Source organism: Penicillium riverlandense, assembly GCF_028828495.1.
Source record: "Penicillium riverlandense strain IBT 135883 chromosome Unknown utg000003l_segment0_segment0, whole genome shotgun sequence".
Taxonomy (NCBI): domain Eukaryota; kingdom Fungi; phylum Ascomycota; class Eurotiomycetes; order Eurotiales; family Aspergillaceae; genus Penicillium; species Penicillium riverlandense.
Genome location: NW_026643196.1, coordinates 5,756,926 through 5,782,931, shown reverse-complemented (window position 1 = coordinate 5,782,931; position 26,006 = coordinate 5,756,926). Strand labels below are relative to the sequence as shown.

Genomic DNA, 26,006 nt, shown 5'->3' with positions numbered 1-26,006 from the left:
TTGGCATGGTCATGAACGTCATTGATGTTTAGAGATTTCCCTGGGTCGCGCGTACTCTATTTTGCGTTCAGTGCTTGCATCCGAGCTCTTTGTATGTGGTTATAATCCATTTTTAAGAGGCCTTGCACTGGCCCTGTGTCGAAAACAGTGTCATCTGCGAGACTTTTTACCCCTTTGGTACCGGATTTCTCTACTGCTAAGTGGGGTATTCCTGTCTGTGGCTTTTGGTGGGGAAGCTCCCGCTGGGGCTGCTCGGGGCCTGTCTGGAGCGCACGGTGGGTATCCAACTTGACACGGGACGGAACTATGACCTTGCAGTGGCCGAAAAAGCCAAGAATTGTGTGTGTGCTCAGGATAGCGGATTATTAGCAATTGTTTTGTCTAATAGATCAAATGCTACGGTCCCATTGGCGCTGTTGGTGGCATAGGACACGTTACAAGTCTCGGTCAGCTAATTGAACGAACGACCCACTAGGTATCTATCATGTATCTTTCATATGTTGGCCCTTACAGACGGTACATGACAGGCACCTGCGGAGGAGTGGGTCTTTCAATAGATGAGGGGCAGTGTGTTCCTTCAGCGTTAAGGGGCTATGTATGTACTCAGCGTCCAGGCCGTAGAGAGCCTACCAACTGCATGATGCCGGATAAAAGGATAATGGAGAACATCCAAATTCATTGGAGAGTTGTTTCTAGCTTTAGCAATCAGAACCTATAGGAACATTGTTCCATCTCTCTGTGCCCCGGACTATTTCGGGTAACAAACGCCACCGACATCACCGATCGACCAACATCATTCCTTGCGCGCCGGATTCCGCCAAACAACCCCGCAGCACGCAATTCGCCCGAGTCTTACATGCAGCTTCCGACAATTATAAGAACGCACGGTGTCCGCGCAGGGGGGTCGAAAGGAGCATCTGAGTATACTTAGTGCCGCAGAACATATCTCTCACTAGCCAAAATTGTTTCCCCAACACCACGTACATCTTCAGCAGCCCACCTCTCATCACCATGTCGGCTCCAATTCCCGCTTCCAACCTGTATCTTGGCCAAGCCCGCGCCACTAAAAGTGTTCAAGATTGCATGACCATCTACGACAAATGGGCCGCCACATACAACGATGAGGTTGGAGACGAAGCTCAAAACTACGTGGCTCCTGTCCTCGTTGCCCAGGCTGCTATCAAATTCAAATCATCAAACGACCCCACCAAGCCCGTCATTCTGGACGCCGGCTGCGGAACCGGCCTGGTGGGCCAGGCTATTGCCATTGGTAAAGCTGAAGCAATCGATGGCCTCGACTTGTCTCGTCCCATGCTCGACGTGGCACGGAAGACCGGCATCTATCGAGATCTAGATCAAGCGGATCTCAACGCACCCATCCAAAAGGCCAACGACACCTACGATATCGTGGTATGCGTCGGCACTTTTACCCTTGGCCATGTCGGCCCTGCTCCTGCTCTGCGGGAATTTGTCCGAATTACCAAGACGACCGGCATCGTCGTTGCAACGATCCTCCAAGAGATTTGGGTCCCCGGAGGGTTCAAAGACGAAGTCGAGAAACTCAAGTCCGAGGGCTTGGTGACCGTGCACTCCGACGGACTTATAGATTATGTAAAGGGCCATGGCGACAAAGCAGTACTTCTTATCCTAGAGAAGAACAACGCCTGAGCAACACCCAGCGATAGCAACATAAACTCGTCAACGCCACAATGCGATTGCGCCACCCCAAGCGATAGCAACACAGGGCCATTGCACCAACCATGCGATAGCGACACAGTTCGATGGGTTTTTTTAACGTCCCCCGACCCTGCCCACAACCCAAAAAAATGCGATTGCGACACAATGCGAGAGCGACATAACACAGTCTTTTCAACATGCCCCTTTCCAGTTTGGCTACGGATACCAAACGATAGATTTTTCAACACATTCTAGTTTGGCTGCGCGAAACGGTAGTCTTTCAACACATTCTAACCAGCTTGGCCACGCGAAAGCGTATTATCATTCTTAGAAACACACTCAGATTGAATCCATGTAAAACAGCCACCCTGCAACTCAAGCAGAGCTCTATCTAGTAGACTTGGACTCAAGCTGTAGGAAACTATATACTGCCTTTCCTTTTCTTTCTCTTTTATTAAATCCGTCAAGTGTGGATAAAGCTGCCTGCAGCAGCAGAGCCTCATGGAGCGTCGAAGGCCAGAAAGAACAGATCCAGGTGGATTTTTTGTTCGAAATGCATCAATGCAACTACAAAGTGTTTTTCCCTTCTTGTTTTTTGTGTGTTATTGTATCCCAACAAGAGCCAAAGTCGTACCCGCTGGTTTGAAGCCCAAGGCATGATTATTACCCAAAATGGGGGGTTCAACACTATCCGGCACGTGACTTGCACTCAACGACATCGCATTGTCTCTGACCATATTCTGCGCCATTACGATCGGTGAAAGAGAAATTAGTCGATTTTGATGGTGTCTGATACGGGAAATGTCCATTTTTGGTGCTATTTGGTTGTAGACGTGTGGGTCGGGAAAGGACTTGTCAGCCCAACCCATGATTTTCAAAATATATCATAGTAACAGTGGATGATAACACAATTTTCAGGCTCTTATTGTCAAACACCTCACCCACTGACAGAAAAGCTACATGAACTCTCTACTGGAAATACAAAACTGCATTGAGCAAGAATCCCTAGAGAATTTGACACATTGTATTCCCCAGCTGAGACGTAGTGCTGTAGAGTAGCTTAAACCGGTCGAACACCGGTTATATTGCATCAAAACGTAGTATTTCATACGGACACACACTACATAATGGAGAAATATAGAGCATCGAGTTTTAAATATTACTACTCCAGATCATGGTGACCGGATCTCGACCGCTCAAGATTGAATTATACGTTATTTCACTGGAGAAGGACCTGGTAAAGTGGTGGTCTCTGACTCTGTTCCATGTTTGGCAGGCAGAAACCAAATACCCCAACAGTCTCCCAGGATATTTGATGAGCCAACCACTCCCTTTTCTTTCTTCCTCTTCCACCTTCCTTCTTCCTCCACCTTCACCCACTTTTTGCACCTGCTCGACTTCAAAACCACATCCACATCTTACCAAAATCTGTTTTTGACTCTCAAGTTCATCATGCCTGTCAAATGGAGCCCTGAGAACGACCAGAAGGTAAGTACCCTCTCTCGCTTGCATATAATAATACTCGACCCCCATCTTCCCCCCTCGCAATGTTGACACCGCGAGCCGTTGAGAAACACACTGACCTGAACTTGACAGCTGATGCTTCTGATTGCTGCCTCGCTCCCCACCAGCCTTGACTACGAGAAGCTGGCCGAGGGCATGGGTCCCGGTAAGTAAACACAACACCACCCAGCCACTCTCATGATCGAACAGCCGAGGATATCAGGGCTAACACTGAAGAATAACAGATTGCTCCGCCGAAGGCGTCAAGCAGCACATTCGTTCTCTGAAGAAGCGCGCTGAGGCTGCGGCTGCTGAGCCTGACAAGGACGCTGAGGCCACCGAGGGCTCCGACGATGTCCCTGCCACTCCCAAGGCCACCCTTGCCAAGGGCACCAAGAGCGGCGCGCGCAAGAAGGCCGCCCCGAAGGCCAAGGCCGCTGACAACGGTGATGCTGCTCCCAAGCGCAAGCGTGGTCGTCCTGCTGCTAAGGCCAAGCCTGTTGCGGAAGACAACAAGGAGAACGAGGGCGATGAGCCAGAGTCTCCGGCCAAGATCGCCAAGACCGACGCGGCTCCTGCCGCCGAGGAAGCTTGATCTTGCACTCTTCCTTTCTCTTCGGAAGCATGATCCCCGTGGTTTTGACTGGTCCTTTGGTGATGTGGATTCTGGGATGGAGATGACTTTTTGCGTTTTTTGAGATATTGAGATATCTGGTGTGTTTTGCAACCCCGGGGGATTCCATCATGCTTCTGGCTCGTGAATCTTAGCTACAATGCTACTTAACTATCATGCAGCTTTCTCCCAGTAACCTGTATACCCTCGGAAAGCTGTAGAGCCAGTGGGCCTGGTACTTTTCAAGGACCACTGTCTACTATTCCCATATTTTGCATGGCAGGACCATTCTTCCAAGTCTCCAATATAACAGCTCCTCATCCACAGCTGCATGAACACACCCTACAGTGCATCATGGCGTATCCTTGCAAATTCGAGTGAGCGAGGCATACAAAAAAGAAAGAGAAGAAAGAGGGAAAGCAAGGAAAAGTTACTCGCACAGCCTGTCATGTTCAACATAGTGGCCGATACCTTTGTAGATTGTGAAGTTTAGTTTTCCAATCCTGCCAAACCACTGGCAGGATTCTTCAAGCCACTATGTATACTCCTAGGCAACGATCTGCGCACAGCCGTGATTAGAGCAAACATTCACTGTCGACATAACGGCACGTCCCGCCGGCTTATGCCCAGTCACATCTCATCTGATATCGGTTATCCCGATATCTGAGCCCTACCATCGAAGTCCGCCCATCCGTTGCTCCTATACCTTCTTCTTTGCGGAGTCATGTTTAGTCCTCGAAAGCCTGTCCACACAGACTCGAGATGTTTCCTTCTCTTCCCTCCCTTCCTTTCTTCCCTTCTGCTACCCTTCTCTCGTCCCATCCACCCCCCTGCCTCCATCCAACCATTACTTCTACTATTCAAATCACTATCATCACCATGGCCCGTGTGAAGCACACCCCGGAGTCCGCTAAGGATAGCCCTCCGGCGCCAGCACCTGCTGAGGAGACGGAGAAGAAGCGCATGGAGTGGGACCATGAGATGGATCGCAAGGTAAAGTTACATTCCCCCCCCACCCCAACAACCCCCAAACAACCACCTTCATCTATCTATTACAATCAAGCATATACTGAATACTAACTGAGTATAAAATTAGCTCTTGGCGGGCATGGGCCATGTGAATGGCGCCCCCAACTACCTGGCGCTGGCCAAGTTCGTGGACCCGAGTAAGTCCTTTCCTGTACCCTACTACAACCATCAACCGAGTGCTTACAAGAAGTAACTACTAGACTGCTCGATCCGTGCTGTTCAGCATCGCCTGATCGATGTCAAGAAAGACTATCCCTGGCCTGTCGGCATGGACAAGGAAGGGAACGTCGCTGGCGAGTCCGCAGTCCTGCCAGGTTCGTTTGACGCAACTCGAAAGCGCAAGTCCGGCGGCAACACCAAGAAGGCTGCATCTGGCAAGAACAAAAAGGTGAAGAAAGAGACCGAGCATATTCCTGTGGCCACCCCCGAGCCAAAGGCCGAGGTTGATGCCAAAGAGGAAGCTTCCTCTTGAGTAGTTTGGGATTTGTTCCCCGATCTCGTCCAACATGACGATACACCTATCCTTTGCTTGTTTCCGGAGGGATGATTATTTCCTATGGATCTTGACGCTTTCTTTTTCTCTGGTGGCCAAAGGCTTCTTCTCTTCTTCTCTCCCCTGGAATTCCGACCGAGATTTTCTGGATGGGATTTCTTCTAGCGGGTTGTTTTTGTTTCCTTCCACGACAGGTGGCTCTTTCTGTTCGCTACTTATCTTCAACTTCTCCTGCAACACGCAATCAATGAGTTGAACCCATGGTATTCTGAGAGTAGAGAAAGCTGGGCCGTCCTAATGACGATGCCAGAACTAGATATCCGTAAAGCCCAAGTAACAAAGGAAGATAGCCACGTCAAGTCAGATCACCATAGCAGATCGTTAACTCAAATCCCATCCATAAACACCATCTCTGGAAAAGAAAAGACACCAGATCATCCCCTGAACAAAAATTCCCAAATCCTCCCAGCATGCAAAATCCCATGAACGATCAAAAAACCCAAGCAAGGTCTGCTCTGGCCGCCCATGGAGAGGGCGATGGCTATGGAGAGCCCATTCAGGCCTCATCCATCTGGGAAACGTCCCAGAAGCTAGTGTCGGACAAGGATTCCTTGTGGACCTCGTTGAAGATGCGCTTGTTCTCCTCATCCAGGTGGTCATTCTCCCACTCCAGCTGCGTGTCTTTCTCCTCCTCGATCTTAGGCTCGGGAGAGGTGAGCTTGCGCTTCTTGTTGCCAGAACCCGCGGACTTGGGAGTTTTCGGGGTCTTGGGGGTCTTGGGGGTCTTGGGAGCCTTGGGAGCCTTGGGATTCTTGGGGGTGGTCTGGGTGTTGTTAGCACCCTCCCCAGAGGCAGCGTCGTCGGTACCCTCACCAGGCTGAGCGGTGGCGATCATCTGGCGGATTTTGTAGATACGCTCCTTGACAGCACGAGCAGTGGGAGCCTCGTCGCCGGCTGGAACGCTATTAGTATAACATAACACAAAATCTTTTTCAAGGGAAAAGAGTATAACTTACGCCAGGTATTGGCAATAGCCTCAGAGTTGGGGTTGATGTCGGAGGTTTCCAGGATCTTGATCAGCAACTGCTTTGCGTTAGTCATGTTGGAAGTGTGTAAGGTGCCGAGGGCCGGGGGGTCCGGGGGTTGAGGCAGGGCAGCAGGATGGGAGCAAGACTTACGATCTGGTCATTCTCAGAAGACCAACGCATTTTGGCGGTGGTTGTTCAAAAGTCAGGTTGGTAGTGATAGTAAAAGTGAGTGGAAGTGATGAGGTTTGGTGAGCGGTTGGAAGTAGGTGGAAGAGTGGAAGGAAGCCGGGGAGGTGAAGATTGTGAAGAAGCAGAGCACGGGAGTGTGGGAGTAGCTGAAGGTCTTGAATCAAGCGAGCAGTCAATGCCACAGGAATGATGTGACCGACAGAGCGCAGATGGACGGTTGAATGCTCACAGGCTTTGCTGCCCTTCGAACAGTCACATCAAAAGAATGCTAGGTTGGTCACTGAAAGAAGGTCTTCATGACCGGATCTTCGCAAGTCGAGTAAACAAAGAAGACTACTCATGTTTACGCAGCAGCGGCTGATCCATAAGGCTCCAGGTCGATCCCCCGTCCCTGATACTCCCACTCCCCAACCTCTTGAACTCTCCCACTACTCCCACTTCTTCACCCCTGTTCCCCTTCAACCATCTTCCTTCTCAGCTCTCTCTCTTTCTCTTCAGCCATCCACGCCTTTCTCTTCCAACTCTTGCATCTGGTATGTTTTGATACAATCATTCTTTCTTTACCTCGCTGGCTTGAAAGGATCTGCTTTGAATCCCCGAGTGCACTCAAAACATGGTGCGCTACTCCGTCGACCGACTTCTGGCAGCTATCATCGCTTCCCAGCCGAGAATGGCTGCAAGTGTCCACCTTATTACCCAAATTTTCGATTCATACTGACAAGTTCCAGCTGGACTACAAAGCCATCGCGATGTATTACGGAGAGGGAACTACCTGGGCTGGGCTGGAGTTCAAGTTGCGCAGCTACAAGAGGCTGGCCCAGGATCTGAAGGACGAAGCCTCTGAACAAGGAGACTGTCAGACTCCGCCGGTCAGAACCCCGCGAGCTCATGCATCTCGCTCGGCTCGTCGTTCTGGCAAGTCAACTGCTTCACAAAAGGGGAAGGAGGGCCTCGAAGAAAAAGCGTATTCTACTCCTCAGCCGACGGAGCAAAATCCTTCCCCGTCTGCCAAGACCGAGCCAATCGTTATCAAAGACGAGTCGGACACCGAGGGCATCAAGAAGGAGATTAGAGACGATGCCGAAGCGACCGTGATGTTTGAAGATACCGACACGGATCTCGAGGTCATCGGTTCCGAGATCAAGCGCGAGAATGACAGGACCAGAGCCTTGCTCAAGATCAAGAGCCGAGTCCGCCAGCCTAACGAAGACGCTCCCAGCAAGCGTTACAAGCGCCACCACTCGGATATTTCCACGAATCTCCCCAACCTGCTGGGCCCTGAGCGCTCAGGGCGTATTGATAGCCAGTCAAATGGCTATATTCTTCCTAAAACTGCTAGCCGCGTTAATTTCTCCTTCCCTGCTATCCGCCGTTCAACTGGAAACATGACGGAGCGGCTGTCTCTGACTGCTTACGCGGAGGATGGGAACTCGGAGACCCACTATTCCTTGGAAGAGATTTGATGTTTACTTTTTTGCTTGAGATACAACATGTGGAGTTCGCCAGTGATATGAATTGCGAGAATGTCTCGATTGAATGACCTTTGGCCAGGAGAGATGGTTGCAGAAGGTTTCACATGGGATTTGCAGCTTTTTTTGAAGCACCATAGCGAAGTTGACTCCCTGCTACCATGCCCTGATCTAGATAAATGCTTAAAGTACTTTTATGCCCAAGGAACATACACTAGCATCTGCTTGAATGCTACTTTTTGTTTTCACTACATGCTTAAAGTAGGGCAGAGAACGTCACGTGCACACACGTGCCTCCCTCTGGCCTGTCCTATTCACTGCGTGTTCCGGGCCATGATCCAACCATTTTGTTTGCATATCATCATCTCCAAAATCCGTGTCTTTATTATCCTTAGTCACTTATTCTTTTGGCCGCTAGCGAATAACCCCAAAGGCTTCATGGAACCCAAGTGCTTGCGGTCGTCCTCAGCCCCTTTTCGACCGTGCCAAGACTGAGCATCTGCACTTCAGCTCCTCTGGATCATGGCCAACCCTGAGCCGCCTACGCCTGGACGCTCATCCGAAGACACCAGGTGGTCTATAATCAAGTTTGAAAATGCCTCAGTCCCAAGGCGTGGGAAACAGCTTACCGCTGCCCAGGAGCAGATCCTCATCCAGCTCTTCCAGGCTAACAACAATGACATTGCGGATCCTGCAAAGCACACGAAGAAATTTTGGATGCTGCTCTCTCGCCTGCTCAGCGAAAGGATTGGGCGTCAGTACTCGTGGCAGTCCTGCCGTCGTCGTGTGACTCGGTATCATGCAGATCTCGAGACGGAGTCCAGGGAATCTGGAGCCGACGAAGATGAAGTCTCACCAGAACAGGCAGTTAAGTTCGCCAACTCCCCTGCCCCTGCTTCATGTACCACCAAGATAGAATCTTCCCGATGTCACCAACGCCCTCGAACCCGTTCGCTTTCTCCTGTCCACGCGGACGAGGACCAAATGTGCCGCAAGCGATTGCGTCAGTCCCCTGACAGCTCGCAGTTTGACGATGAAGATTATTTGGAAGCCTCTGAGTCTTCAGATTCTGATGCAACGAAGATTCCACTGCCACCAATGCCCAGGAGGCCCATGAAACGGCGCAAGCCGGAAGGTCTCGGGGACGTGACGCCTGGATCTGACCGTGCTGAACAACGACAATCATTAAAAGCTCCTTGACGAGCAGCTTGATGTCCCACAGAGTCATGCACTTGAAATCGTACCGAAATCCCCACGACGCGGCGCGATGAGCACCAGCGGATGCAACATACAGGGCTACAGAACACGCTGTACAGCAACCTGATGGTGGTGCAGAACACCGGTACCATCTGAAGATGGCAGTGCAGACGAGCTTCATGAATTAAAAGGGGCTGATCTTTCCAAGATAATCAGGAGCTCTCTGTACGCCCTTTGGTCCAGAACGCTACAGCGCAGCGCGAATGGATTAGAAGTGAGGTCGTGTCTCATTATTATGTACTATCCAAATCATTTACATCCGTCCTCCAATATCAACAAGGGAGAAGAATAGAGTCCAGCTCCATCCCTAATGGCAGAGGTTGATCCACTGCGCGACGATATCTTCCATGTCGTGCGCGATGCCCCACTGGGAGGACAGGCAGCGGAAGAGCTTCTGCATGGAGTTCAGTTCATATAACAGGTTGCGCACTGCGCCACCGGCAGGGATGAGTCCATCATGCTCGCCTTCGACGAACCGCTTCGTGTCCGAGCCAGATGGAGGCCGGATATCATCGTGGCCCAGATGAAGGTCTGAATGGGACAACAGAGCGTCCTGCCAAACAATAGTGCGCGGAAGATTGACCGTGACAACTCCCGCCAGCGAGAAGACCACATATATTGTGGATGCGGCAAACAGCGAGCTCGGCATATGCACAACATGCGCTCGACCTCGGGGCAGTTGCTCGATAATGTCCTGAATGGCTACGGCGTGAAGGACAGCGCGCCGCGCATCGTCGGTGTTGGTCCATTTGACTAGGTCGAAGCCCGGTTGCATGGTACGGCTGCCACCTGATACATGCTGTGGGATGTTGTAGCGGGAGCACACATGCCGACACATAACCGTTGAGTTGACCATCGTATCAAGACAGACAGTATGCCAACGCAACAAGATCTCAAGTCGTTCGGCAGCTGAGAAATGAATGCTCATAGAGATTGTCTCGTGCACTTGAGCTAGTGCTCTCCGCACATCCGACCGGCCAGGGACACCCACGGCCAAGTCGTTATCATCGCAGTCAGACACGAGAGACTGAAGACCTTCGAGCACGACACGGAGAGCAAAGGCGGAGAGCTGGTAGTCCAGCGGCCGCAAACTCCCAACCGGGGGAAACAGAGACCGAAACACCATCCTGAAAGATGATTGATCGGGTTCATGGGAGCGCATACGGGCGAGCCATTCGTCTGCCGTGTTGGCATCGAACGTAGCCTCGTCGCTGGGTAGGCTCAAGGGGTTGGCAACGTGGCGAGCGGAAGCACCACCACCAGACATGTGGGAGACAAGGCCATCGAGCACATAGTAGGCCAACAGTGCGCGCTGCTGGATTTCTCGGGCAGCCCAAACTCGCCATTGGTGTTCCTTTTGTGCGACAGGGGCATCGGCTGAAGGAAGATTCTCCAGGGCGTAGGGTCCACTATCAAGCATTCCGCAATGGTTTGCCCAAAAGAAACCCAACGGTCGAAAAACTTGGCTGGTGGTGCGAATCGCACGATTCTTCGACAATGCCCCGTAGATCTGCCCGAGGAGAGCAGTGATCAACAGCTGCACTCCTTTACAAGCATCGTAAGGACCATTGTGCGTGATCAAAGATTGCCACTGCAGGATTTCAGATATTAGAAAATATCAGCAATGATAAAAAAGGAAGACTTACCGAGGTTGCAACGGCTGTATGTGCTAGACGCCACAAAGCTTCGCCCTATGAGCTGAGTATAAGCACGATATCAATATTAGTGAATATTCGACAGGGTTTACCTTTGCGACTGAGTCCTTGGGACCCAAATATAAAGATCCGATGGCGATAGCATTCAGCAAGAGAGGATGGGTGCATTCCCGGAATACGAAGGTCGCTCGATGCAGGATCGGGAAGGTCGGAATGAAGCGGACAAAGAACATGTGTAGACATTCATCGAGGAACACAGAAGTGATGGATGTGGATTTCACAGCAGCAGTAACGCTTGAAGACTGGAGAATTTCCATGAGTGTTGAGTGCTAGGACTGAAAAATGATAATCAACTTACCGAGCTGGTCACCATCTCCGTAACATCACGCACCGCCTGGTGCCCTCCTCCGGACGGTATGGCACCTACAGAGGAACTGCGGTCGTCGAATGAGCTGGGAGACCCAAAGTTCATGTTGACATCCTGCACGACTGGCGGAAAGGGCAGTGTGCCCAGAGGCATCTGCCACTGGTCCGTCGTGTCTGAAGACATCAGACTCTGGAACAGATTTTCCGAGTCAGGCCAGATCAAAGCAAAATCTAGCTCCGAGACGACACCGTGCATTCCTGAATTTTGCGCAGACTGGGCTTCCTCCCAGGAATGACTGGTAGCCTCTGTGGATGCCGGGCCAGCGGCCGACGCACTGCTGGCGTCCCACGAGGACATAGATGTCATGGAGTCATGCTGCGGTGGCAGAGGGGCCGATGACGGGTCCTGTTTTCCATTATTCATGGCACGAGAATGTAGCTTCTCATGGCGGCTGAGGGCATCTTGCCGTGCAAATGGCCGTCGACACTCTTTGCACACGTATGGCCTGGCTCCCGTATCTGCAGCATTCCCGCTCAGCCAGTTGAATATTTAATCTGGGTTTGGATACATATAGAACATACGGCATCGCTCATGTCGCTGTACGCCCGGATTAGCCCATATCACTCCGCTGCGCCTCAATGAAGGTCGGCACTACTATGCGTGCGACACTGGGGCAACTCACCCTCAGATGCTCAGCCTTGGAGAAGGCCTTCTGGCACACGCGACACACCAACTTCTTGGCCCCCGGAGACGGCGCGATCATTGAGTCGGTCTCCATCGTCTATGTGTACAGGACAGGAAGGTGTCGGAAAGAGGGATTGTGGTGATGTGGAGAGGCTGTGTGGGGGCGTGTGTGGGAGGTCTCTACAGCACTTGGTCGGCAATATTCTTTTCATTAGTAGGGCTAGGTAGAGAATTCTTAGACGTGATTGACTTATTAGTATTTATTTGTCTAGAAGAATATACGAATGTAACTATTATCATTCTTACTTATTATTGCCAAAGAGTCAGAGGTTCCAAGAGTGGATGGGATGTGGCAATTAGGTGCCTGGTGAGTGGGCATAGAGTGTCTCGCCTCTTGCCTCTTTCCTTCTTGCCATCCACGGATCCATCCGCCACATAAAAATCGGTAATCGGGCTCGGGTTCCATCACGCGTGAATGTAAGGGGTTGTAAGTACTTGTTGAGTGTTGCTATCATCAGGCTGTGCTAATGATCACTACTCTATCGTTCCCTAGAGCTCTCCCCAGAGTCCGGGCTTCCTCAAATCTGGATCTCGGAATTACCGCCCTCGAAGTCTGGAGGTTTCGGCTCGCCAAGCCATTCTTCTGGGGTGGTTCGGTAATTGACCGGGCCTGAGTGTGCCGACGGGCCCATCGGGTAGCCGTCCTCAACTGCCACTCTGCGCCCGGATCCAGCCACTAGTAATGGATGCCGCGTTGGCAGCGTTGTGAGTCGCCGACTCCGACTCTACACCCACGGCACCGTGGGGACCCTCCGCATTCTCTCCACGAGGAGGTCCGTATAGGAGCCGAAAATGCCTTGGAGACCCCGGGCATAGGGGAATGCAGTGGGTATTGTGTCTGGCTATGCACACTCACCGGGGGATTTCCGCACAGAAACCCTGGGATCGGCCTTTTTTGCCTAAATATTTTTCTGGTACCCGTCCCAGGATCCCGAGTCAGTCATCATTCCTCAGCGGGCCCCCAAATCTGTTCATCTACCTCTTCCCCCAGTGAGTAACTGGTATCCTCCAACAACACCCATCCAATTCCCTCATTCCTTTGTGCATAGGAGGACGTGAAACCACTGGTCCGGCACCTGTGCAAAATATTTCCCTCAAAGGGTGAAGACCATGACTTCCTTCGAGATGCAACCGACATCATCTCAGCCAGTCGAAGAAGTTGACGATGCCCCGGCCACCAAGGCGGACATTGACCTCGTCGAGAGTGCCGGCAATGGCCGGGCTGCTACATACTCCGAGTCTGTGGCTGCTCGTCTCCCACAGGCCCATCAGGACTATCTGTTGGAACGGCATGGGACACTAGACCTCGATCCTATCCCCGGAATGGACCCGGCTGATCCTTACAACTGGTCCGACTGGAAGGTAAGCGTTTCAAAGATTTGAGAACAATCAGCATGGGAAACTGATGCACGTAATGCAGAAAATGGCCAATCTCATCCTTGTGGCGTTCCACGCTTGCATGGGTACTTTTACTGCTGCCGGTATCATCCCTGCCTATGCCAATATCGCTGAGGATCTGGGGATCGGCATGCAACAGGTTAGCTACTTGACTTCGCTGCAGATTGCCATTCTTGGAGGTGCTCCTCTGTTCTGGAAGCCCTTGTCTAACCGCTATGGCCGCCGCCCAATTTTCCTTTTGTCTCTGATTTGCAGTCTGGTGTGCAACATTGGCTGTGCCAAGAGCACCACCTTTGCATCGGTAGCGGCCTGTCGGGCTTTGGTTGCATTTTTCATTTCCCCTGCGTCTGCCATTGGGAGTGCTGTGGTGATGGAGACCACTTTCAAGAAGGATCGTGCCCGTTACATGGGTGTCTGGACCCTGATGATTACCCTGGGGGTGCCCATCGGGCCTTTCATCTTCGGCTTTGTCACCTACCGGGTGGGTTATCACTGGATCTACTGGATCCTAGCCATAGTAAGTTGTTTCCCTTGATGAAAACAAAAGTAAGTCGAGTGCTGACAATATTGGTCGAACAGATCAATGGAGTCCAGTTCATCCTGTACCTGTTCCTCGGCCCCGAAACTCGCTACGTTGGCAGTAAAGTGGACTACCAGCGTTCCAGCTTGAAGACTCAGTACCTGAGTATCCGACGTATTGACCCCACGCCATTTAGCTGGTACGAGTTCGTGCGACCTCTGACCATGGTCCGGCATCCATCCATTGTCATCCCCGCCTGCGCGTACGCAATGGTTTTCCTGTTTGGTAGTATCTTGGCGACAGTTGAGGTGCCACAGCTACTGCAACTGAAGTTCGGGCTGAACGCCGAGCAGCTGGGTCTGCAGTTCCTGGGTGTGATCATCGGCTCTGTGATTGGCGAGCAGATGGGTGGTGTCCTGTCCGATTTGTGGATGAGCCGCCGTGCGCGCCGGATCGATCGCAAGCCAGAGCCCGAGTTCCGGCTGTGGCTGAGCTACATTGGCTTTGCACTGACCATCATCGGCGCCATTGTCTTCCTGGTCTGCACGCAGACTTCGGCCAAAGGCCACTGGAGCGTCGCCCCCATCATTGGTACGGCCATTGGTGCCGTTGGTAACCAGCTCGTCACGACCGTGATGATAACCTACGCCGTTGACTGCTTTCCGCATGAGGCTGCGAGCATTGGCGTGTTCATCACCTTTGTGCGACAGATTTGGGGTTTCATCGGCCCATTCTGGTGAGTGTCCTTGTTCCAACTCTTCTTGTGTTCGACTGCTAATCATTTTGTGATAGGTTCGCACCTATGTTTGAGACTGTTGGTATTGCGCCCAGCGCTGGCGTGGCGTCGGCTCTCATCGTCGCCGTCAGCGTCATTCCCACCATCTTCCTGCAATGGCGCGGCAAGTTTTGGCGTCAGAACGAGGGAGAGTAAAGAGGTATCACATGTATTGGTCTCTTCGAGGATGATTTTGTTTTCTTAGACGGTCTGTTCGGATGATAGAAGGCTCGGCGCATAGATTCGTGTTGGAAGGTATGGAGGAGACTCGACAGGGTGTCGGGCTGTAAATAGAGTGATACACTAGCATGGCAATGCACATGAAGTATTAGCAATGACCATTTGATTTAAGGCCTTTGAAAAAGCAATGTAGAGCAAGCAAATGGATGAAGAAGCCTTGGCCGCAGTGTCCATTATGTATAGACACAAGCTCAGAGAGCTCAATTCAAGTCAACCCCGGGGGGAAAAGGAGAAACAAAAAAGCGTTAGATAATAGAAAATGAAAGATATAGTAGAAATGTATTATTATTGCTGCCCCTAGAATATAAAGAAACAGGGCGCCCGACGAGTTTTAAGAAACATTCAGCCGGACCGGGCTATCTCGGTGTCCAGTCCCGAGACTATGCCGTGGCGTCTTCCCTGACCGGGACTGCCATGCCACGAGGCCCACGTGCAGACTATGTATTATTGCCGAGTTCTTAGCCCGTATACTACTGCTGTCTGGGCATGGAATTGTGCCGCATTGTTTACGGGTTGAGCGTTTATTTGTTAGTCGCCTAGAATAATTAGTATGCTTCAGTGGAACTCGGGATGCCGAGATATACTGCCGATTTTACTTTGGGTCATTTGAGGCCGTTTGTATGCTGCAAGAGTGCGAAACCCATGCAATTGATAAAACATACAGGGTTCAGAGACGTTTGATACGCTATACTAACGTTTAAGCCGTACACTGGCTGTCAGGTTTCCAGCTTCACACTTCTAACTGGCGGAAAAGATCTATTCCGCCAAGGAAGACGTTATAGCCGCCAACGTGCTGTGATTGGTGGATATTCTGAAGCACTCGAGACGAACCATCTTGAAAGTCGCAATATAGCTTCATTGCGAGAAATAAAGCGGTTGCTAGTGGGAGGCTCATGGATACGATAGGTATATGCCGATATCGCTTGTTTCTACTGCGTAGGTTCAGTTTGCGCTTACGTAGGAATACTAGGCCGGCGTAGGGAATACTATTTTGCAAACCACCAATCATGCTTGCGCATAGATGTCTTAGTTATGTCCTTATCATCTATTTATCATCATCTTTTCTCGGGTGCATGAATATATACAGAGCCAACGCCTCGCATCATTTTTATTTCCCATCAACTTCATTACTGGTGCTCGATCTTATTGATGAGCGTTCCAACGTGTGGAAGCAGCTCGACAGCGAACTCATCACCAGCCTTGATGAACTCTTTGGGGTTCTTGGCGGCGCCAACACCCGGCGGGGTGCCCGTCAGGATGATGGTGCCAGCAGGAAGGGTGGTACCCTGGCTGAGGAAGCTGATTAGTTGTGGGACAGAGAAGATCAGGTCGCTGTTACCGTAAAAGTTAGCTTTTTGGATGCTTCAAGTAGTAGCTGTGGAAACGGGCACATACGTCAGATCGCAGTCCTGCATCACACGGCCGCTCTTAATGCCGCGGATGTGGAACTTGCTGGCGTCGGGGATGAGGGCAGCAGACACCAGGACAGGGCCAATGGGGCATGCGCCATCAAAGCCTTTGGAGAAGGACCACTGGCTCTGGTTCATCTGCGAGGTGCGGCTAGAGACATCGTTGGCAGCCGTGTAGCCAAGAACGTAGTCAAGAGCTTCGGATTCCGGCACGTCCTTAGCATCGCGACCGATGACGATCACCATCTCGGACTCATAGTCACCGGTGCTATCCTTCTGGGTGATCTTAGGCAGCACTGTCGGGGCTGGCCATGGGTCCGCCAGTGAAGTGGAGGGCTTCATGAACAGCGTGGGAACATCCGGAAGATCGAGGGACATCTCCTTGGCGTGCGAAACGTACTATTGACTATCAGCGGTGTTTTTTGACTGTTCAAAGAATTGCTTACGTTCAATCCAATGCACCGGATCGAGCCGACCTCGCTCTGTGCCAGCGGCGACAGTATACGCGCGATCGTCTCCGTGGCATCCATCACCTGTCCCGGGTTCAGGACTGAGCTTCCAGAGAATGGGCGCACGGCAACATCCTTGCCATTGTACAGGGCAAGGCCCACGTCCAGCTGCGAGTCGACGGGCTCGCCGATCAGAACCTTGGAGGGGTTCGACTTGGGCACGAAGCGCACCAGGCCTGGACAACATCAGCATTGATCCCTTCAATCATGGGGGGATAGTAATTACGCGAAAAGGTAGATGCAATCTTGGACATGGTGTGAGAGATAATAGTGAGGACTGAGTCTCCAAATGCGGGCCGCGCAGTTAATTATTGTATGGCGGAGTATGTCTAACCCGGCTTTTCCTCTCCCCACGTTGAACAATGTGGGGCAAAGTGGCTAACTCCAACAGAATAATAAAAGATAAAGATTCCCCCCGTCGCCATTCTGAGTTCCATCACCGCAATAATGTCTGCTCCCAAGGGTCCCTTCCGTCTCGTCACCGTCAATACCGCCCCCGAGCGCGCCAAGCGCCTCATCGGCCGTCTCGTCGACGCCCTTAAAGACCGCTACACCATCATTCACGTCGACAACTGCGAGAGTAGGTCGTCTCCTGACAATTGAACAAATCTCGGAAACTGACTCTCCGTCCAGAGATCGAAGAGGTCGAGCCCAAGGTCAAGGAGCACATGCCCGACGTTCTGGTAAGTAAAAAATTTTCCTGTCATATCGGCTTATCCGAGATGCGCATTGGGAATTCCGTGAAACTGACGCCCCGCCGCAGTTCAGCGCCTCCATGTGGACTGCCGAGGAAGCTAAGCGGATCCACGACACTGCTCGCTCGATCAAGCCCGACATCAAGCTGCACGCCATTCCCACGGGTCTGCAAGTCGAGCGCGGCCCGGATGCCATTGTCGAGTACCTCTGCGAGAAGGTGCCAGGGCTGCTGGACAGCTGAAGGAGTCTAATGGGAGGCTCGGAGCGCGGAGAATGTATAAAATTCATATATTTTGCCCCATAATGCTCAAATAGATGCTTGATGATATTCTCCTTTCTTCATACCTTTGGGAAACTTCAGCAAGGTTCTTTAATACCCTTCTTTGCCAGACACGACCTCGTAGCATGGCCCGCCTTTACCAAACATAGCTTGCAGATCCTCAATTATATCATTCGGCACCTCCCATGCCGCAAAATGCCCGCCTCGAGCATACTCACTCTGTCTTACAACCGGGCCCAACGCAGCAGCCCAGGTGGCAGGGACTACCGAGATCTCACGGGGGAGATGGGCAACCCCAAGCTTGATGTGCGGGATGTATTCCCTAAGTGGGTCATAGGAGATTCCTTTTGGAGGTTGCGGGTGGCATGCTTCATAGTAAATGCGAACACTCGCCGCAGGGCCAGCGACTGAGAACCAGTAGATAGAAATCCAGGTTAGGATCTCGTCGTCTGTCCACGGATATGAGTCTGTCCAGTCGTGAAGCTTCTCGTATATCCAGGCTAACAGCGCGACGGGGCTATCAGCCAGTGCAATGCCGATAGTCTGTGGCTTTGTGCTTTGCAACATGTTGTATCCGTATCCTTCTCGGTCGAACCAAGCGGACCGCACGCGGCCATCTTTCTCGCGGCTAGTATAGGGCTGCAGCGCATGTTGCAGCGCCAACATTGGAGTGCGACTCCATTGGGGTGGCTTGGAAACCACCATGTTGATGTGCGAGGCTTTGCAGTGCTCCGGGTATAAGAGGCCTACGGCTCTTGTTACCCAGAAACCCCAGTCGCCTCCTTGGGTTACTAGCAGAATACAGATTAGCGAGGAATATCCGAATGATCAAAGTAACCTACCATACTGCGTGTAGCCGAGTTTGAGCATGAGCTTGTGCACCGTCTCGGCATACTGCGCTAGTCCGAACCCGCGACGAGTCACCCCAGAGGAGAAACCAAAATTTGGCAATGAGGGAGCGACGACGTGGAACGCGGGATGCTGATCATCGCCCTTTAATGGGGAGAGTAGTTTTGACACTTCAATGAAAGATCCCGGCCCTAGGATATCCAATTTAAGCCATTATATCCTGGATATAGTCGCTAGCCGTACTTACATCCATGACTAAATAGCAGTGGAATCGCATTCTTCACCGGATTCACCTGATGAACGACTGTGACGCAACTCGTTAGTATCCCGTTCGCGATCAGACTTGGAGTGGGGCATGGATACTCACAGTGGATATCCAGAACACCAAATCCATCTACTTCAATGGGGAGCTTATACTGAGGCAGCTCATTTAGCTGTGCCTCTGCTTTCCGCCAGTCAAACTCATCTTTCCAATAAGTTGCCAGCCTCTGCACTTCCTTGGCTGGCGCTCCAAAGTCCCATGGATCCTGGTCCGGTGACTCGATCTGCGTTGGGAATTTTGCTAGTGATAGACGCTGCTTCAGGTCGTCGAGACTATTTTCCGGGACTGAGATTTTGTATGGCTGTGGCTTGTCAGGCATGGTGGTTGCAATGATTTTGGTGTTTTCCAGTAAGAAAGCGGGGAAGCGAAGATAAGGCACACAATCAGATTATCAAGCATTGCCAACCTTAGTTCTATGAAGCTCAGTCTCGGCTCGCTCTTTTGTAGAGGCCAAAAGTAGTCTAGATTCAAGAAAATCCACAGCCTTGTCGGAAGAGCATTTGTAATCATAATGGCGGCATCCAGGCATTGCCAAGTCAAGAGCACAGACTAAATAGTGAACGAAACATGTCGAGCTAGATGATATATAACTGACTGATACAAGGCGTACAAGTTCGAAATGGAGCATTTGATGAGCTTCTTTAGTTCCCAAGCCGAGACGTGTAGATTTTGAGTGAGACGTCTTTCTTAGATGCAAACCGGGAAGTTTATGGAATTGCCCAGCGCCCAAAAATCCTATCCCCTCCAGAAAAAGTTATATTCGCTACAATTGCGAAAGAAATATTTCTATTCTCTTTCTTCCTCCAGCATATTATCGCTGTAGCCATAGAACCTGGGTCTCCTTCGTTGATGGCGGCGCTTAGTCATCTCGGCCAGCTTTCCCGAAGAGATAAAAAAAGACACGGAGAACTTGATCAAGCGGCCAGGAACGCTCAACGTCATGGTATTTATCCGAACAGCAGCGCGAAGTGCGCCAGGCATTCGCGCCTTCTCAACCACCCGAATTCTGCGCCATGAGCTTGCCTACCAGGTCTGGGGCCCGGAAAACGAGCAAGCCGTTCGGGATCCCATCCTATTTCTCCACGGGCTGTTTGGGTCCAAGCAGAACAACCGGAGTATCGGCAAGTATGTGTGTCATTGGTCTTCTCTTATTATTTAAGAAATCTGACGTCTTCAAGAGCATTGGCTCGCGATCTAAAATGCCGGATCTTTACATTGGTCTGTTGCCAACTGCCCGCCCCCTTTCAGGTCTGGATAGATGGCTGACGGACTGAACCAGGATCTACGTAACCATGGCCATTCTTTTCATTCTCCGGAACACAACTACAGTGTCATGGCTGAAGACGTGCAAGAGTTCATGCAGCAGCAGAAGCTTGACAAGTGTGTGATGATCGGTCACTCCATGTACGCCTTTTTCCTTACTCAGCCTGTCTAAGAGGCACTGACAGACTGGATTGTTTTTCCCTTTGGATTGCACTAACATTTAAACAGGGGCGCCAAAGCCGCTATGACGGTGGCACTTCGCTCCCCAGAGTGCGTGTCCGCTTTGATCCCCGTCGACAACGCCCCGGTCAACGCGGCATTGAAGAGCGATTTCGGCAAGTACATTCGGGGAATGCAGCAGATCGAGGAGGCGAAAGTGTCCAAACAGTCTGATGCAGATAAAATCCTCCAGGAATATGAAGAGGTGAGATGACATTATTCTTGCTTTCGGAGACTGGACTTTAGCTAACAATTCTGTCAGTTCCTTCCAATCCGCTACTTCCTCCTAACCAACCTCGTCCGCTCAGAAGAGGACCGTACTATGAAATTCCGCGTGCCGCTCTCAGTGCTGGGCCGCTCACTGGACAACATGGCGGATTTCCCGTACTCCGACTCGGACAACGTTCAGTACAACGGCCCGACACTGTTTGTCCGGGGCACTAAGTCTCAATATGTGTCAGATAAGACCGTTCCCGCTATTAAAAAGTTCTTCCCGAATGCGCAGATAGCAGACGTGGATGCGGGGCACTGGCTGATTTCCGAGAATCCGGAGGCGTTCCGACAAGGTAAAGTCTCATATCTTTTGTACCCAATACTTTTTTATCGCTGACTCGTTGGATATAGCTGTGGTCAAATTCTTGGAATCTTTGTGAGTCTCGATGGTGGACTGCGTGGTTCCCAAATGTACAGTCAAGTATAATAGAACGATAGAATGCCTATTCGTACCACATTTTCATATACCGTCGATGAAATTCACTTAGAATTCCAGGTCGCAGAATCGGTGGTTTGAAGCACTATTTTACGCTGAACGGGCCGTTTGTCCCTGAACAGGGGTCCAGCGAAGCGGTATCTACTGTTGGGTGGCGGATACAATCTCTCCTATTTATTTCCGTTTAATCTAGACTACTGAACTCATCGTTAAGACTTGGGAGTCACTTCATGTGGCTGTCTGCTCTTGTGGCGCCTGAAGCCTGAAGCAAAGGAATCCCGGGACACTGGATGCGAAAACCAGTCCTAGTGCTACATAATTGATCATAGCTTGGTAGTACCGGAACCGAGCACGGATCCGATGGTGCCTGGCGTTGTCCTTCTCCCCGCAACACTTAGTACTAGTTTCCCCGCATAAGTGATAGGGCAAATCCAGCTTCCATGTCAGGTTTTTCCGCAGGCCAGCCCTTTAGGGCTTTAAAGGAGCAACTCGGATCCGATGCCCTTGGAGTGTGTGTTACTATTGGTTAGCTTGGTGCTCCTTGTGACTCCCTCCGAGTCAGGCTCGCCTCGCACTCCTGATTGATGGGGAGTAAGCAAACCAAGAAGGAGGATATATCACCCGCACATCTTCATACCCCTAGGTAATATTTTGTATGTTGTCTGTGTCGCTGACCCTTTTGCTCAAACCAAATATCCCGAAACCAGATAGTCGCTTGTAAAGTTCAATATGTCAACTCAGAAGGAGTGCACTGAAAGTGTTGATCCCGTGAAGGGATGTACTGACGATATCGATTTTGTCTCTAGCAGGGAGAAGCAAATCTTGAGGCGAGTCGACCTGCGCCTCGTCGCGGCGACAGCCTTGGGATACTCCGTGAATCTCATGGACAGAGGCAATGTCGGCATGGCAGCCATTGCAGGGTAAGTAGGGAATATTCCGAGGGGTACAGACGCTAAAAATGGAAAAGGATGCTAAAGGACCTCGACTTTGTGGGATATCGCTACGTAAGTTATTCTTCTCGCTTGAAAAGGGTAAAGTCTATAATTCGTTGACGCCTTGCGAATAGTCTCTGATAGTCCTGATGTTCTTCGTTACCTACGTAATTTTCCAGCCACCGGCCACAGTTTTGATCCGAAAAATTGGGCCCCCGTACTTTCTGTCGGCGATTATTTTCAGCTGGGGGATTCTCATGCTTGTGAGTCCGCCTTATAGCTCTTCTACCATGCGAGTTGCTCACCTGATATGCAGGGTATGGGATTCGCCAAGTCTTGGAGTCAAGTTCTTGCAATCCGAGTTCTTTTAGGAGTCTTTGCCGCTGGATATTTCCCTGGATGCATGTATTTGCTCTCCTGCTGGTACCGTCGCTGTAAGTTCCCAGAGGTATATTCAAGCTATGTGTGCAGTATACTAAACCATGAATTGCCTGAAACAACAGATGAGGTACAAAAACGGTTCTCGGTGTTCTACGGCGTTGGCTGCGTGGCGTCAGCTTTGGCTGGGATCCTCGCCTACGGGCTGATGCAGATGGATGGTGTTCATGGAATTGCGGGCTGGCGCTGGATCCTGATTCTAGAGGGGGTTGTATGTTGCTCCATCCACAGTTTCTACGGGAGACTAACTTTGCCAGATAACCGTGGGCTTGAGTATTCTCTGTTATCTTCTGATCGTGGATTTCCCTGACAAGGCCTCGCGCAATTGGAAATTCCTTACGGAAGAAGAGTGCGCCTTTGTTGTCCGCCGGATTAACCGTGATCGTCTTGATGCCGAGGCGGAAGAGTTTACATTGAAACGGTTTCTCAGGCCAGCGCTGGATATCAAAATATGGGCGTATGCAGTGATGTTTGGGTAAGTCCCAGATAACCAGTCATTATACCGGATGAGTCTTTGCTAAATGATGATAATAGTTGCTTAACCATCAACACCTACGCCATGGCTTATTTTCTTCCTATTATCCTTTCCGATGGAATGGGGTTTGGCGTGGGAGAATCCCAATGCCTCACAGCGCCTCCATGGGTCTTTGCAGCGCTGGTTATGTATGCGACAGCTTGGATCGGCGATAAGATCCAAAGACGAGTGCCAATTCTGCTATTCAACGTCTGTCTGTCGATTATCGGTCTGCCTATGATGGGATTCCTGAAAAGTAACGCAGCCAGATATGTGGGCGTATTCTTGACTGTCGCCGGAGCTAATGCGAATGTACCTGCCTGCATGGCATGGCAAGCGAATAATATCCGAGGCCAGTGGACGCGCGCATTCTCCAGTGCTACGTTGATTGGCTTCGACGGCATTGGGGGTATTATTGCCAGTTTAGTTTTCGAGAAGGATGTGCCTCAGTACAGGCCAGGCGTGTTCACTGCACTTGGGTAAGTATCTCCCGTTTTCGAGTAGATTATCTTTCAAGCTAATCTGAATATAGAGCTAATATTGTGCTTCTTCTCATTGTCGTGACTCTGGCCTTGTGGTATCGACATTGCAATAAGCAAGCAGATCGCGGAGAGCGCATCATTGCCGGGGTTGAGGGATTTCGCTATACAATCTGACAGATAGTGGATATCTATGACTGAATATATTGCTCCTTTCGATTATATCAACCTCTACCTTACACTATAATATTCAACCCAAGCTCACAACAGCGACCTCCTAGTCATGCTGCCTTCTCCACATTTTCAATCTCCGCAGTCTCATTCTTTTCCTTCGTGGCCGAGTCCATCTGATCATGAGGAGGCATGTTTTTGGAGACACGGACTGTGTCGAAAATACTTTTGCTGTTCAAGAAGATCCGATCCACCTCCTCAAGATGGCGACCACTGGTCTCAGGCCAGAAGAAATAGACACCTAGAAGAGTCATTTGTTAGCACGCTGATATGATAAGTTTGGACAGGGAACTCACTTGGAAGAGTCAAAAGAAGATTGATGCACGCAAAGATAATATAGTACTTGTACCCCAAGGAATCAAATCCGGTCGGAGTGATCTCAGCCACGAGGAAGTTGAACAACCATGCGGTGCCCGTTGAGATAGCTGTGATGGGAACGCGGGCACTCAAGGGCGCGATCTCCGAGGCGTACAGGAACGTCAACCCGAGAAATCCAGTGGGGAAAAACAGTGAGAACATGAAGATGAAAGCTCCGGCTGTTCCAGAAGCAGCACGGTTGGTGATCTGCGATGATGTCCCGGCTATGATTGCCATACAAATACCCATGCCCGCTGCAGAGAACATCATCAACTTGCGGCGGCCCAAACGATCGACGGTTAGCACACCGATAGGTGAGCATATTGTTTGCCATGTAAACACGGCAGCACCAAGAATCCTGGAGACGCTGCCAGTGAAGCCCAGACCTTGCTCGAAGACGGTTGCTTGGTAGAATGCCAAAGCATTGATACCGGACATCTGCTGAAACATTTGTCCCGCAGCAGCCAGAAAAGCGCGATGGAAAAGGCGCGAGGGTCCGTTGGTAAAGATGTCTCGGAACCTGCCCTCGCCAGCAATTTCCAATGATTCTTTGATTTCGGCCACGTCTGCATTGACGACTTCAGAGTCCACTGTTGTGTCGGTCAGGGCTGCCAGGACCTCCCGGGCCTTTCCTTCACGGCCCTTCTGTAGAAGCCAGCGAGGAGATTCAGGCAATTGCGGAGTCATGATCAACACGAAAATGGACCACAAACACGACAATGCGAGCGGGAAACGCCAGGAGGCACTACCAGTCGTGTGGGACATGCCAACATTCACCCACGCAGCGATAGAGAGCCCAAGGCTGATAAATACCGATTCGAGAACCACAGTCGAACCTCGATGATCAGCTCTCGAACACTCCGACTGCCAGTTAGGCGCAGTAGCAGTGAGAGCCCCAAAGCCGAGACCAGACACCAATCGACCCACGATGAGTTGGGGCAGAGAGAATGACGTCGATTGCAGAATCGCTCCGACAATATTAGTAGCTGCTCCAAGCATGATGGTTCGCCTTCTTCCCAAGGGATCGCCGAGCTTGAGACAAGCCAAGGATCCAAAGAAACAGCCCAGTGTATACAAAGCGACCACAGTCCCCTGGACCTTCGAATTCTCAGCCTTTACCGCGCCAGTTGTCGTTTCCGTGTTGATACGAGGAAACGTTTCCGTCCATGAGGGCAAGCTTAAAAGACCACCTGCCACGGCATTGTTGTAACCGAATCTAATAGGCGCCCAGTCAGGATGAATCCAAACACGGAAAAGAGGTAGGGTGTTCTCACAAGATGTATGCTGGTAAAATCACGCCCCAGATCAACGCCGCGCGGAGAGATTTGCCTCGAAGACCAAGAAATGGCGCCATGATCGGGGGGAGCGAATGAGTTAGAGTGGCTCGGTTACGGGATAGAAAAATAAAGACAAAGTCCTAAGTATTACTCCGGACAGGAGCGCTTTTATTGAAAAAATGGGGAAAGTTCCGCTTAGGATTCGTGTGCGGGGAGTTAAAGGATGCATACACCCATGGCTGGATTCGGTACAGTATACGACTATCACCCCATACTAACTGTCAGCCCCAACAATATTAGGAGGAAGGCGCGCAATGAACAGAAGAGGAGAGCGATTAATACTTAGCCCTCGGACCGCCAGTTTCCGTGGAGACCCCGCAAAGTACCCAAAAAGCGGGAATCGGGGCCGAGATTAGTCCCGGGTACACTTTACTGGGGGAGCTTGGTAGGGCTTGATTGGGCCCTAAAACGGAAAGCGAAAGGAAAATCCGGCAAAAGATTGTTGTGCCACAGTGATTATTATTGTCTGCGGCGGCATGAGCCGCAACATAAGGAGGTTGATTAT

General features: G+C 51.0%; 14 protein-coding genes across 14 annotated transcripts; 9 read left to right on the top strand and 5 right to left on the bottom strand.

Moving 5' to 3' along the window:
• Nucleotides 1-1,011: 1,011 nt before the first annotated feature.
• On the top strand, nucleotides 1,012-1,668 carry N7474_005994 (class I SAM-dependent DNA methyltransferase; the record flags this gene model as incomplete). The annotated part of the gene is made up of 1 exon (XM_057197409.1): nucleotides 1,012-1,668. One exon carries the CDS (start codon nucleotides 1,012-1,014, stop codon nucleotides 1,666-1,668), a length of 657 nt encoding a protein of 218 aa, XP_057054805.1.
• A 1,608-nt stretch (nucleotides 1,669-3,276) lies between these two features.
• N7474_005993 (uncharacterized protein) lies at nucleotides 3,277-3,775 on the top strand (the record flags this gene model as incomplete). The annotated part of the gene is made up of 2 exons (XM_057197408.1): nucleotides 3,277-3,346; nucleotides 3,426-3,775. The coding sequence occupies 2 exons, from the start codon at nucleotides 3,277-3,279 to the stop codon at nucleotides 3,773-3,775; spliced, it is 420 nt and encodes a 139-aa protein (XP_057054804.1).
• An 897-nt stretch (nucleotides 3,776-4,672) lies between these two features.
• On the top strand, nucleotides 4,673-5,294 carry N7474_005992 (uncharacterized protein; the record flags this gene model as incomplete). Its single annotated transcript, XM_057197407.1, has 3 exons — nucleotides 4,673-4,786; nucleotides 4,890-4,959; nucleotides 5,023-5,294. The coding sequence occupies 3 exons, from the start codon at nucleotides 4,673-4,675 to the stop codon at nucleotides 5,292-5,294; spliced, it is 456 nt and encodes a 151-aa protein (XP_057054803.1).
• A 577-nt stretch (nucleotides 5,295-5,871) lies between these two features.
• N7474_005991 (uncharacterized protein) lies at nucleotides 5,872-6,523 on the bottom strand (the record flags this gene model as incomplete). The annotated part of the gene is made up of 3 exons (XM_057197406.1): nucleotides 5,872-6,269; nucleotides 6,332-6,398; nucleotides 6,494-6,523. The coding sequence occupies 3 exons, from the start codon at nucleotides 6,521-6,523 to the stop codon at nucleotides 5,872-5,874; spliced, it is 495 nt and encodes a 164-aa protein (XP_057054802.1).
• A 622-nt stretch (nucleotides 6,524-7,145) lies between these two features.
• N7474_005990 (uncharacterized protein) lies at nucleotides 7,146-7,995 on the top strand (the record flags this gene model as incomplete). The annotated part of the gene is made up of 2 exons (XM_057197405.1): nucleotides 7,146-7,214; nucleotides 7,261-7,995. 2 exons carry the CDS (start codon nucleotides 7,146-7,148, stop codon nucleotides 7,993-7,995), a joined length of 804 nt encoding a protein of 267 aa, XP_057054801.1.
• A 528-nt stretch (nucleotides 7,996-8,523) lies between these two features.
• N7474_005989 (uncharacterized protein) lies at nucleotides 8,524-9,201 on the top strand (the record flags this gene model as incomplete). Its single annotated transcript, XM_057197404.1, has 1 exon — nucleotides 8,524-9,201. One exon carries the CDS (start codon nucleotides 8,524-8,526, stop codon nucleotides 9,199-9,201), a length of 678 nt encoding a protein of 225 aa, XP_057054800.1.
• A 364-nt stretch (nucleotides 9,202-9,565) lies between these two features.
• Nucleotides 9,566-12,058, bottom strand: N7474_005988 (uncharacterized protein; the record flags this gene model as incomplete). The annotated part of the gene is made up of 6 exons (XM_057197403.1): nucleotides 9,566-10,849; nucleotides 10,905-10,949; nucleotides 11,006-11,215; nucleotides 11,272-11,798; nucleotides 11,862-11,877; nucleotides 11,963-12,058. The coding sequence occupies 6 exons, from the start codon at nucleotides 12,056-12,058 to the stop codon at nucleotides 9,566-9,568; spliced, it is 2,178 nt and encodes a 725-aa protein (XP_057054799.1).
• Nucleotides 12,059-13,134: 1,076 nt separating this feature from the next.
• On the top strand, nucleotides 13,135-14,873 carry N7474_005987 (uncharacterized protein; the record flags this gene model as incomplete). The annotated part of the gene is made up of 4 exons (XM_057197402.1): nucleotides 13,135-13,386; nucleotides 13,445-13,939; nucleotides 14,002-14,678; nucleotides 14,735-14,873. 4 exons carry the CDS (start codon nucleotides 13,135-13,137, stop codon nucleotides 14,871-14,873), a joined length of 1,563 nt encoding a protein of 520 aa, XP_057054798.1.
• Nucleotides 14,874-16,084: 1,211 nt separating this feature from the next.
• Nucleotides 16,085-17,129, bottom strand: N7474_005986 (fumarylacetoacetate hydrolase family protein; the record flags this gene model as incomplete). Its single annotated transcript, XM_057197401.1, has 4 exons — nucleotides 16,085-16,289; nucleotides 16,353-16,765; nucleotides 16,813-17,051; nucleotides 17,102-17,129. The coding sequence occupies 4 exons, from the start codon at nucleotides 17,127-17,129 to the stop codon at nucleotides 16,085-16,087; spliced, it is 885 nt and encodes a 294-aa protein (XP_057054797.1).
• Nucleotides 17,130-17,322: 193 nt separating this feature from the next.
• On the top strand, nucleotides 17,323-17,812 carry N7474_005985 (uncharacterized protein; the record flags this gene model as incomplete). The annotated part of the gene is made up of 3 exons (XM_057197400.1): nucleotides 17,323-17,455; nucleotides 17,509-17,558; nucleotides 17,639-17,812. The coding sequence occupies 3 exons, from the start codon at nucleotides 17,323-17,325 to the stop codon at nucleotides 17,810-17,812; spliced, it is 357 nt and encodes a 118-aa protein (XP_057054796.1).
• Nucleotides 17,813-17,941: 129 nt separating this feature from the next.
• Nucleotides 17,942-19,341, bottom strand: N7474_005984 (epoxide hydrolase family protein; the record flags this gene model as incomplete). The annotated part of the gene is made up of 4 exons (XM_057197399.1): nucleotides 17,942-18,642; nucleotides 18,694-18,891; nucleotides 18,948-19,004; nucleotides 19,068-19,341. 4 exons carry the CDS (start codon nucleotides 19,339-19,341, stop codon nucleotides 17,942-17,944), a joined length of 1,230 nt encoding a protein of 409 aa, XP_057054795.1.
• A 621-nt stretch (nucleotides 19,342-19,962) lies between these two features.
• On the top strand, nucleotides 19,963-21,157 carry N7474_005983 (uncharacterized protein; the record flags this gene model as incomplete). Its single annotated transcript, XM_057197398.1, has 6 exons — nucleotides 19,963-20,147; nucleotides 20,201-20,240; nucleotides 20,302-20,426; nucleotides 20,514-20,709; nucleotides 20,767-21,070; nucleotides 21,129-21,157. The coding sequence occupies 6 exons, from the start codon at nucleotides 19,963-19,965 to the stop codon at nucleotides 21,155-21,157; spliced, it is 879 nt and encodes a 292-aa protein (XP_057054794.1).
• Nucleotides 21,158-21,942: 785 nt separating this feature from the next.
• Nucleotides 21,943-23,753, top strand: N7474_005982 (Major facilitator superfamily domain general substrate transporter; the record flags this gene model as incomplete). The annotated part of the gene is made up of 8 exons (XM_057197397.1): nucleotides 21,943-22,133; nucleotides 22,181-22,217; nucleotides 22,280-22,408; nucleotides 22,462-22,579; nucleotides 22,649-22,794; nucleotides 22,841-23,058; nucleotides 23,118-23,576; nucleotides 23,630-23,753. The coding sequence occupies 8 exons, from the start codon at nucleotides 21,943-21,945 to the stop codon at nucleotides 23,751-23,753; spliced, it is 1,422 nt and encodes a 473-aa protein (XP_057054793.1).
• Nucleotides 23,754-23,857: 104 nt separating this feature from the next.
• Nucleotides 23,858-25,518, bottom strand: N7474_005981 (sugar porter family MFS transporter; the record flags this gene model as incomplete). Its single annotated transcript, XM_057197396.1, has 3 exons — nucleotides 23,858-24,048; nucleotides 24,104-25,380; nucleotides 25,439-25,518. 3 exons carry the CDS (start codon nucleotides 25,516-25,518, stop codon nucleotides 23,858-23,860), a joined length of 1,548 nt encoding a protein of 515 aa, XP_057054792.1.
• Between the last annotated feature and the right edge of the window lie 488 nt (nucleotides 25,519-26,006).